The 9,108-nt window shown below is 51.3% G+C and overlaps 3 protein-coding genes across 3 annotated transcripts; 2 read left to right on the forward strand and 1 right to left on the reverse strand.

Annotated features, from left to right (window-relative positions):
• The first annotated feature begins 453 nt into the window (after positions 1–453).
• On the forward strand, positions 454–1,849 carry MYCFIDRAFT_49023 (uncharacterized protein). The gene is made up of 3 exons (XM_007921871.1): positions 454–1,316; positions 1,374–1,404; positions 1,487–1,849. The coding sequence occupies exons 1-3, from the start codon at positions 1,162–1,164 to the stop codon at positions 1,577–1,579; spliced, it is 279 nt and encodes a 92-aa protein (XP_007920062.1). The 5' UTR covers positions 454–1,161; the 3' UTR covers positions 1,580–1,849.
• Positions 1,850–5,207: 3,358 nt separating this feature from the next.
• MYCFIDRAFT_210084 (uncharacterized protein) lies at positions 5,208–5,938 on the forward strand. Its single transcript, XM_007923862.1, has one exon. It carries the CDS (start codon positions 5,224–5,226, stop codon positions 5,536–5,538), a length of 315 nt encoding a protein of 104 aa, XP_007922053.1. The 5' UTR covers positions 5,208–5,223; the 3' UTR covers positions 5,539–5,938.
• Positions 5,939–6,041: 103 nt separating this feature from the next.
• Positions 6,042–7,629, reverse strand: MYCFIDRAFT_124198 (uncharacterized protein; the record flags this gene model as incomplete). The annotated part of the gene is made up of 4 exons (XM_007923863.1): positions 6,042–6,145; positions 6,198–6,731; positions 6,819–6,958; positions 7,100–7,629. Coding segments are annotated over 4 exons (1,308 nt in total), but the record flags the coding sequence as incomplete, so codon positions are not given.
• Between the last annotated feature and the right edge of the window lie 1,479 nt (positions 7,630–9,108).

Consider the following 9,108-nt stretch of genomic DNA (forward strand, 5'->3'; position numbering starts at 1 on the left):
TGGGATTCACGTGAGCAATTAGTCCTGCGCCGGCCTAGTAACAATTGATTGGGGATTTATTTAGCATTGATTGAAGGCCCCGGCGCAGGACTTCCAAGTTGAGTTGGGTGGCACACTGGCACTGGGCAATACCTAATCTAATCCACAAGACCGCACCAGCGATTTGATACCATGCCATGCCATGCTATTGAGCCATCTTAAATGTCTCAGCTGCACCCGCAGACATGGTACGAAGCACGCGAGGGAGGACTGACTTATAATTATATAGTGTTGCGGTGAAGGTCGACAGTAGGGCAGTGGAGAGGCTCCCCTCGCTCGCTCGCTTGCTTTGCCGAAAATAAAGAATGCTCTCTGGGCGGTCAGTTGTTGGCGGCCAGCACCTTGCAAACCTAGCACGAATACGAATGCGGCCGGCGAAGAGAGCATGAAGGCAACACGTAGCACGGTAGCATACACGTCTCCTGCAGTACGCCAGTAACATATAACCGTTCTTAAGGAAATTCTATGCTGCTATTCGAGCCACCACATCGGTAACCACCGCCGCCGCCGCTCCATCAGGCTCAGGCGGTCGACAACTGCGACTTTCGCGCCATCATCTCGGCTGCGAAGCTCCTAGCCTCCATTTCCTTCCGGCGGCCTGTCTGTGTGAAAGCACTCATCAAAGGAAGAGATTGATTCGTGAAACCAACCAACGTCCTGCTCGAGGCTCCCAGCGCAGCTCAGCGCAGCCCGCCGACACCGACACCACTCAAACAGGCAAACAGCTTCGCACAATCGCGCCCACAGCAGTTGCATTCTACTACACGTGCCGCGCCAGTCACTCCTTACATCCTCTCAGCACATCTGCGCACCTGCGCACCTGCCCTGCCCTGCAGTATCCACTCCCACGCCGCAGCTAGGGAAGCGCGACAAGACAGAAGACGCACGTCAGTCGTACGAACCACTTTCGAGCACGAGAATTGTCGCATGCGACTCAATCAGCCTGCACCGCTATTTCCCTTCGCTTCACTCCTCTGAGCGAGCACACCACCCGCGCCGCCTTATATCTGCGCGCGCCCTGCGTCGCTCAAGCCACTCCTGAGAGACGTCAAGCTTCAATACCGCACCACGCCGCGCCGCGCCGTCGACATCCAAGAGCACCGCCTGTGACCGCGGAGCACCATGTCTTCACCTTACGAGATCCGCACGAACGACAATGGCAAGACTAAGAAGCAATCCATGGCCGAACTGAAGCTCCGACGACTCACCGAGCTCAATCAGCGATTGCAGGAGGATTTGAACCGCAGAAGGATACCTGTGTCAGAGGCTGCAATGGAGTAAGCCCGGCTCCTCGCAGCCATAAGCCATTGTGATTGATGCTAACGCGCTCATAGCTTGATCGCATTCACCGACAAAGAGCCCAAGGTACATATGTTGTCTAGGAGCTGTCACGCGGCGCCGCGCCCAGCTCATCTCTTGACTCTGCCTGCTGACTCTGCAATCACAGGATTTCATGGTTCCCAGCCGCTGGGGCACAATCGACAAGCGCGAAGATCCTTATGCACCACAGCAATCCAACGGCTGCTGCTCCGTCATGTAGCACGTCCACCTATGATACCTAATCTCTCTGGCTTGTTTATAGCATCGGCGTTTTCAGCGGACGGTGGTGTTGGGAAAAGAGCGGCGACTTTTCGTGAGCTCGATTTTGTGTTGTTTGAAAGAAGGCTTCGAGAGCGGCATGGGGCCGTTAAGTTGCAAAAATTACATTGATGCCGTACATGGGGACTGGGCGCAAGACATGTAGATGAGGTTCTGTACCAGTAACGTCCTGTCCCTCTTCTAATCGCACTGGCCTTGACTGAAGGTGCAAATCACTCAACGCCCACCATAAATTGCAATGATCTGGCCCAGGAATGCATGCTGTGACAGCATTTGAACCTCTGCCAGCGAAAGATTGCGGACCACTGTCCGGCGCCGCCTATGCAGAGGACAGCGCTCAAGATCAAAGCCGACGTCCAGATTCTTTCGCGGAGAAATCGCCTTGTCTCACTGATAAATCATGGTGTAGCGCCTGGACACGCAGAGAGTGACATGGATATTCTCGGCATCTGGGCAGCTGTGAGATGATGCCCTGGTCATCCAGTTATTATATTTATGATCGGCCACAGCCTCTGAGCATCCGGCGCTCCTCCAAGCGGCAGTCCGGCCATTCCAACGACTAGCTACACGCGAGGCTGCGCCACGCCACATGCACGGAAGATGAAGCGCGCATCCGGTGTATCTTTCGACGAGTTTTCGTTCGCGCCGCATACGGCTTCTCAAATCTTTCACTACTGTGAAAAGCCATCCTCATTCGGCCAATCTACTATGCAACCAGCCATGTGCATCTCACGTGAGCCCAAGATCAGGCCAAAGCCCGACTGATGTTTCCTTCCTGACCGAGCGTGTGCAGTCGAAGATATTGATCGAATGCAATGTGCAGAAGACATGCTGTGAGCTTATCGTGCATGAGGTTGGCAATCATTAGTACATACTTCGCCCTGGAGAACCCGGGAATGTTTGAACAGCGTTCGCTGAAGCCATCTGGAGCAGAGGTTGGGAGGTGATACAGCAGTGGCATATATATAGCTAACTGCTTCCATAATAGCTGGGCCCAGAGGCGTAGGCGCAATAGCGCGGAAGCTTGTGCTTCCATGTGCTTGCTCGCGCAAATTGGCATCATCTGGCCTATCAGCTGCTTGGGTCGGCTGATCCCATGCGTGTGTGTTCTTCGTCCCTGAGTCCCTCTGCCACATCCCACGCTCCCCATAGCCCTCACCCTCCCAAGTGTAGTATCTGGCGCCTTTCCTCATCATGCTCTTTTCCGTGGCGTGGCATGGCATGGCATGTACGGGCGTGCGCAGCTGCGGCCTACCATCACTGCGCATAGGCTTAGGTGGAGTATAGTCCAGCGTGCGTCGTCAAAGTGCACCCGAGAAACCAGCACCACCACGCTCCACAAGCTTTTCCTAGTCTCACCACACTGACCACTGACCACACTTCACTTCTCGACCACGCTCGCTCGCTCGCTCGCTACACTGAGGTCCAGGCGCACTCCTCCGCGCAGTCAAGCAGTGTCTTGCCGACACACGCTGCTGCTGCCGCCGCCGCTGCTGCTGCTGCTGTCGCTGCTGTCAGACTCTCGCAGCGTTGCGGCGTCCAGCGTCGACGTGCATTCGGACCTCGAACATCCTGAACCGCTAGTCCGCCAGGCCGCCGCGATCGTGCGCACAGCCGCGCGATCTCCCACTTCCTCACCATTGAACCACTTCGCCATCCAGGCCCGCAGACCTGCTTTGTGGCGCTTCAATTGGTCTGATGGATGCCTCTACCGAGCAGGCATGGTCGCGACCTCCAGACCAAGTCGACCCAATGGCGCAAATAAACACCACCCTCGACGACCTAGGCACTCTTTTCGAATTCGGCGACATTGACCTGAACAATATACCGAGTGTTGATGGCCCACACTATGATGAACATATGCAACAGTCTGGCACACACCCACATACTCCCTTCGACGAGATAAGCGAGGCACAAGCAACAGCGGGCACAAATGCACAGGACTTTGGAGCGCACCAATTTGGCATAAGCACTGGCGATCATGGGCAACACCAGCATCGCTTCAATGCTCAAGGACAGACAAGCAATCCATACGCACAAGATGCCGTATTTCAGCAGCAGATGCAAGGCTTCCACCAAAATCAGCAATTTCAGTTCCAAGGAATGCAGGGTTTCCCGTCGCATCAACATGTGCCACCGACCCCAAACAGCTTTGAAATGCACGGCGAGGCAGGCAGATTTCTGCAGCACCAGATGGATCCGCAGCATCGTACAATCTTGGAGCAGAGGTATCAGTTGAGGAAAGAAGATGCCGTGAGTCAAGTGGGAGGAGGAAATTCATGCATCTTGCTTACTCGAGAACAGATTGCCTTCACACCCATGGTTTCGCCTACTGGTACACCTCATTACAACGTGCAGCCCGAATTCACAATACCGGGAGCATACTTCTCACCCTTGACCTCTCCTATGCTCGGAGCACAAAATGGGCAAGCCCAGCACAACCAGGGCTATTACACAAACCCTAGCACTGCACCTAGCTCAAATGCTACTTCACCTATGGATCCAAGCATAGATGTCGACATGATGGAAGACGAGCTATCTCTCAACGATGCTCTAGATCCACAATCACGAAAATCAACCAGACGGAAAGTTGCAACGCCTCGAAGTGCAGGCCCGCTTGCAAGGGTCAAGCAGTCTCCCATCCAAAAGGCGTCCAAGCGAAAATCCGGATCCATGCTGTCCTCCTTAGCACCCACGTTGGAACTGGATGGTAATCTTGAAGTGCAGGGATCCAAGAGTGCTCAGCCAGTGTCAGGAGGTCTTCAAATGCCCCGAAATGACGGTTCAGAAAATGGTAGCATCAGCCCCAAACCTCTCATCGAGGCGCTTATGGGTCCACCTCCGAAGCCGACTTCAAGCAAAACACAGTCGCCTGCGATTACTGGCCACCAAAAGACACAAAATGTTCTTGGGGAAGCGGCGACACCGAAATCGCTTCTATCGATGCGAGGCGCCTCTCAGGTATCGGCCAAAGTGGACCAAAGATCGTCACAGGCGACCAACGATCACATGGTGCTAGAAGACATCCAATTGCCTGCTGCAGCTGCAGACACGTCCTCGCGTAGACCTTCGCTATCTCAGATCAACGCGCAAGTACATTCTTCAACTTCCGCAGAAAAAACACCACGGCTTTCGGCGCGAAAAACTCCCAAACTTGGACCCCAAAGCACACCGTCCTCAGCAAGACCTGCATCAGCTGCACCGAGCCCTTCCTTGGTCGGTTCTCCTATGACTGCATCGACACCTGGAGCGCTTCTCAAGAATGGCAAAGTAGAAAGCAAAGGCGGCAGAGGGAATAAAAAGCGTGGCAGCGTTAGCAGCAGTGGCAATCTTTTGTCACCCGCACTTCGCCCAAGGATAAGTCCAAGCATAAAACCTCTACTTCCCGAAGGCGCGTCGCTGCATTCTCCCACACACGCTCTACTCCTTGCTTCGAAGTCGAACTACCAGAATCTCCTCGAAGGCAACCACCTGCCAGGAGTCCATTATCCAGATTCTCTTTCCACAGGGCTGACCTCAAAACGCACATCACACAAAGTCGCAGAACAGGGACGAAGAAATCGAATCAACGAAGCCCTCAAAGAGATGCAGTCACTATTACCAAAAGCCGCGCAATCGAAAACTAAGGACCCTGCCAGCAGTGATAGTCCCGAAGCCGTAGGCGATGCAGACAGCAAAGACACGAAGGAGGACTCCGTGGCGAAGAGTAATAATAGCAAAGCCGCGACCGTGGAATCTGCGAATGAGTACATACGAAAGCTGCAGAAAGAGAATGCTGCCCTTCTCGCACTGAAGCAGGAGAATGAGGAGATGTGGAAGAGGCTTCAGCAGCACGAAAGTGGTGGTGTCAACAGCCCTGTCGCAGACAACACAAGCCCTGCCGCTGTTGCTGCGAAATGAGAACAGATTAGCTGGGGCGGGCGTTCTTGATTTTTATGCGCGATGCCTGGTATGACGACGACGAGAATCATGTGGGTAGTCTTGATCATAGAGCAAAGAGGTCGGGAGGGAAAGCTTAATGTGTCTATTCTGATTCTGCGTGCTGAGCGGAAATTTGGCGTTGAATGTCTGGAGTTGGAGGCTTGAAGTGCTCACAGTTATTTTATGCGCGCGCGAGAACAAAATTTGCTTTTCTGGCTGCTATGGACGTGAAAATGGGTGGGATTTTGAATTGTGATACCTCGAGCAAGCAAGGCGTTTCTGGGAGGAGACAGAGAGAAAGGAAGATTGAGAGTTTTAATGTCGATTTGTACATACTCATGACATTATCATCAATGATCCGAAAAGGCTCAAACTACTCAAATCTAATTCATCCATATCTCATTAGAAATCTCGGGTTCAGGTGTGCTGGCTCTCGATTCTGATGATGTATGGGTATTTGAAGCCTCGTACTTCATGAGTGCATCGAGGTCCACCCGCTGGTAATATGAGATATGACCGAAACCTTCCCAGAATTGTGCGAGGCGGTCGTGAGATATCATGATCAGTTGCGATGGAGTGTACTGATCTGTCCAAACGTTAGCAAAGGCCGAGGTAGGCTTTTTGCTTGGACGACTTACCTCGTTGGAATCCTCTTCCAGCCATATGTCCCGCGCTCCTCACCACCCTAGCACCTTGAAACATCTCCTCATCGGCAATTCGAATGAAACCCCCGCGTCCAATATCCGGAGCTATGAATGTGTACTCTCCTCGAGGGATGTTCGGGTCACCGGTCAATTTGATGGCTTCGATGCGTCCTGTGGGTGGATCTTCGATATCGTGCATTGCAGAGCTGGGGCTTGCCGGAGGTGAGTCGTAGCCTACATCTGTGCCGGCTTCGGTGAGGGTTCCTTCTGGCAAGTCGAGAAGTTCTTCCATGGCAGTGACAAAACTCTGGTTGCTGCCCACGCTGCCTCTGCGGCCACCGCGGAACCATTCTCGTAGCCAATCCATTCTTGATGGCAAAGGGCTTTCTTGGTCTGGATCGGGCTGAGTGATGACGAGAAATTCGCAGCCATGGCCGCTGTAGTCTCCACACCAAATGCCTTGCCATGGCTTTTGTGGTGTAGGTGTGTAGCATGAGGCAGGCATCGATGCATAGGTCGTGATGTCTTCTGGCATGCGAATATCCGTACCTCCTGCTGTAGAGCCAAGACCATTGGCGAAGTATGGCATTCCTACGCCCAAGGCTGCTGACACACTGCTGCCAGAGCTGATTGTGATCCAGCTTGGAATGGTTCTCCGTCCTGTATACTCGACCCACTTTCGGATGCGGAAGTTGTTCTGACTGACTTCGTCCAACGTTGAAGGACGATGGCCAGCAGAAGAGTAGCGATCGTTACTGTCATTTCGTGCTCGACCAGAAGCCGGAAATCTCAAAGGTGGCCATACAGATGTCTGCTCCGTGATTGCAGCTTTGGGGAGATTGCGGCAGAGCATGAATGAGCTGTATAGTCCTGACTCGGAGAATGTTTCCATCAACGTCTCTTTGCTGTAGGTGGAGCGTGGGGCATAGGCGCGATCGGATGGATTGCCATGGCTAGAGTCCTGGTTTTGCCAACTGTTGAGATGCAGTCTCATGGCGGGTTTGTGAAGGTCCAGCGTTACTCTTGGCTCGAAGCTGTGAATGATGACTTCTGAGTCCTTCTCCCAGAATGAAAGGGTGTGAGGACCTCTGGTGGCTGCTATTGAGTGTGCGGTGATGGCTCCGGTCTTCTGATCAAATCTAGCCAGAAGCAGTTTGCCCATGGGTTCGGTATCACCAAACCAGATGTATTGCTTTGTGAGAAACCAATGTGGATGGTGGCCGATGTACAACTCCCGAAATGATTTGGCTGGAGACGGTTCTGAGATGGCATTGGGAATGAAGTCGTTTACAATCGGCTGCCATATTGTGTCATGATAGCTTATGTCGCGAAGGCGACGGCATACTGGAGCAATGCATGCAAGATGGTGAGCGTCCAGAAATGTAAGGATGTGTTGGATGAGTTCAGTCGGCAATTGCAGCAATGGCGTGGCCATCTTGTTTGCAGCATCAATTTCGGACCATCAGTTCTGGGAGTGCAGCAATCGCCGAATGTTCTTCGCGAGAGAAACAGACTTTCGGTGCCGCAGTGAGTATGACGGCTCGTACACGTTTAGCTCCTATTTCGGAAGGACATCCGCACATTTCTCTGGTGTGAGTTATGCATGTGGAAAGGCAGAAGTGGTGCTCGCGCCATCGCGGCAATTGCCACTGCCACTGCCACGGCCACGGCCACGGCCACGGCCACGGCCACGATCTGCATCGGCATCGGCATCGGCACCGGCTGACACACACCGATACAGGGTGACCCCCTTGTCTCGGGCCAAGTAAAGGTTAGAGTTATCGACAAGGGCGTATCTAGGCGCATATGAAAGCAGCTTAGTGCTGCTAAGAGTGAATAACCTTAGCTGCTAACTGCTATAGGCAATAGGCAGGCAGCTAGCAGCCTAATAGTAAAGATTATAGCATATAAGAAGCGCTAAGTAGACTAATTAAAGTAGATTAAATACTACGTATAGAAGCAGCTAATTATAAGAGCTAGCTATTTATTTAAACCTCCGGAGAAAGAGACAAATTACAATAGAAAGAGACTAATCTAAGTATAAAGTTAGTAAGGAATAGAGCTACTATTAGTAGTAATTACTGCCTTAACCCTCGCTAGTATACTACTAATAAGCTCTCTAATATAGTTAATAGTAACAATATTAGTCTAGAGCTATATAACTCTAGCTTCTATATTAGCTCGTTTAGTTAGTACTCTACTAGTATAGAGTGCCTTCTTAATAGCTACCTATATATTCTTAATAGGATTGAGGTCCGGACTGTTTAGTAGCTAGTCTATAAAGGGCATACCGTATATAGTAAGCTACTCTTTAGTCTTCTTAGCATTGTAGGTAGGAGCATTGTCTTATTAGAAGAGTGCGTATTAAAGGAACTCGTAACGGTCGAATAGAAGGTCCTTATCGTTGCCTAAGTTAAGGAATAGTATGTCTCGCTTAAGGGCTTCGTTAGAGAGGATATCGTTAATTAGTCGTAGGTGTTCTTAGATAGTAGGCAGTATATGTTTAATATAGGAAGTAGTATTAATAGTACCCTATTCCTTCCGCTACTATAGAATAATATTAGACCGTCTAGTGCGGCCGGAAATAGCGCCCTAAAATAGTATATAAGGGATCTCTTTAAACTTAGATACTAGGCAATCGTCGTTAAATAGTTTAGTTAGTTTGCGAGTAATATAGAGCCGTTAGTATCTACCTCTATAGTAGGCAAACTCGTCCGAGAAGGACACGTTATTCTAGTTACCTGCTTTCTAGAAGCGATAGTTTAGTGCCTATTGAAGCCTTAGTGTCTTAGTCCGCTTACTAAGCTATAGTCTAGCAATTGCAATATAGCGACGATAACCTACGGCTCTATAGATACGTTACATTGTCCTTGCTAAGTAAGGCAGGTTTAAATAGTCCCTTAAT

The sequence above is a fragment of the Pseudocercospora fijiensis genome, assembly GCF_000340215.1.
Source record: "Pseudocercospora fijiensis CIRAD86 unplaced genomic scaffold MYCFIscaffold_1, whole genome shotgun sequence".
Lineage (NCBI taxonomy): Eukaryota > Fungi > Ascomycota > Dothideomycetes > Mycosphaerellales > Mycosphaerellaceae > Pseudocercospora > Pseudocercospora fijiensis.

Excerpts from the sequence above, each read along its gene's own strand:
- MYCFIDRAFT_49023 (XM_007921871.1), top strand. The coding sequence starts at position 1,162 with ATGTCTTCACCTTACGAGATCCGCACGAACGACAATGGCAAGACTAAG. Across the intron at positions 1,317-1,373 it reads GTGTCAGAGGCTGCAATGGA|CTTGATCGCATTCACCGACA; the intron begins GTAAGCCCGGCT and ends ACGCGCTCATAG. Across the intron at positions 1,405-1,486 it reads TCACCGACAAAGAGCCCAAG|GATTTCATGGTTCCCAGCCG; the intron begins GTACATATGTTG and ends CTGCAATCACAG.
- MYCFIDRAFT_210084 (XM_007923862.1), top strand. The coding sequence starts at position 5,224 with ATGCAGTCACTATTACCAAAAGCCGCGCAATCGAAAACTAAGGACCCT.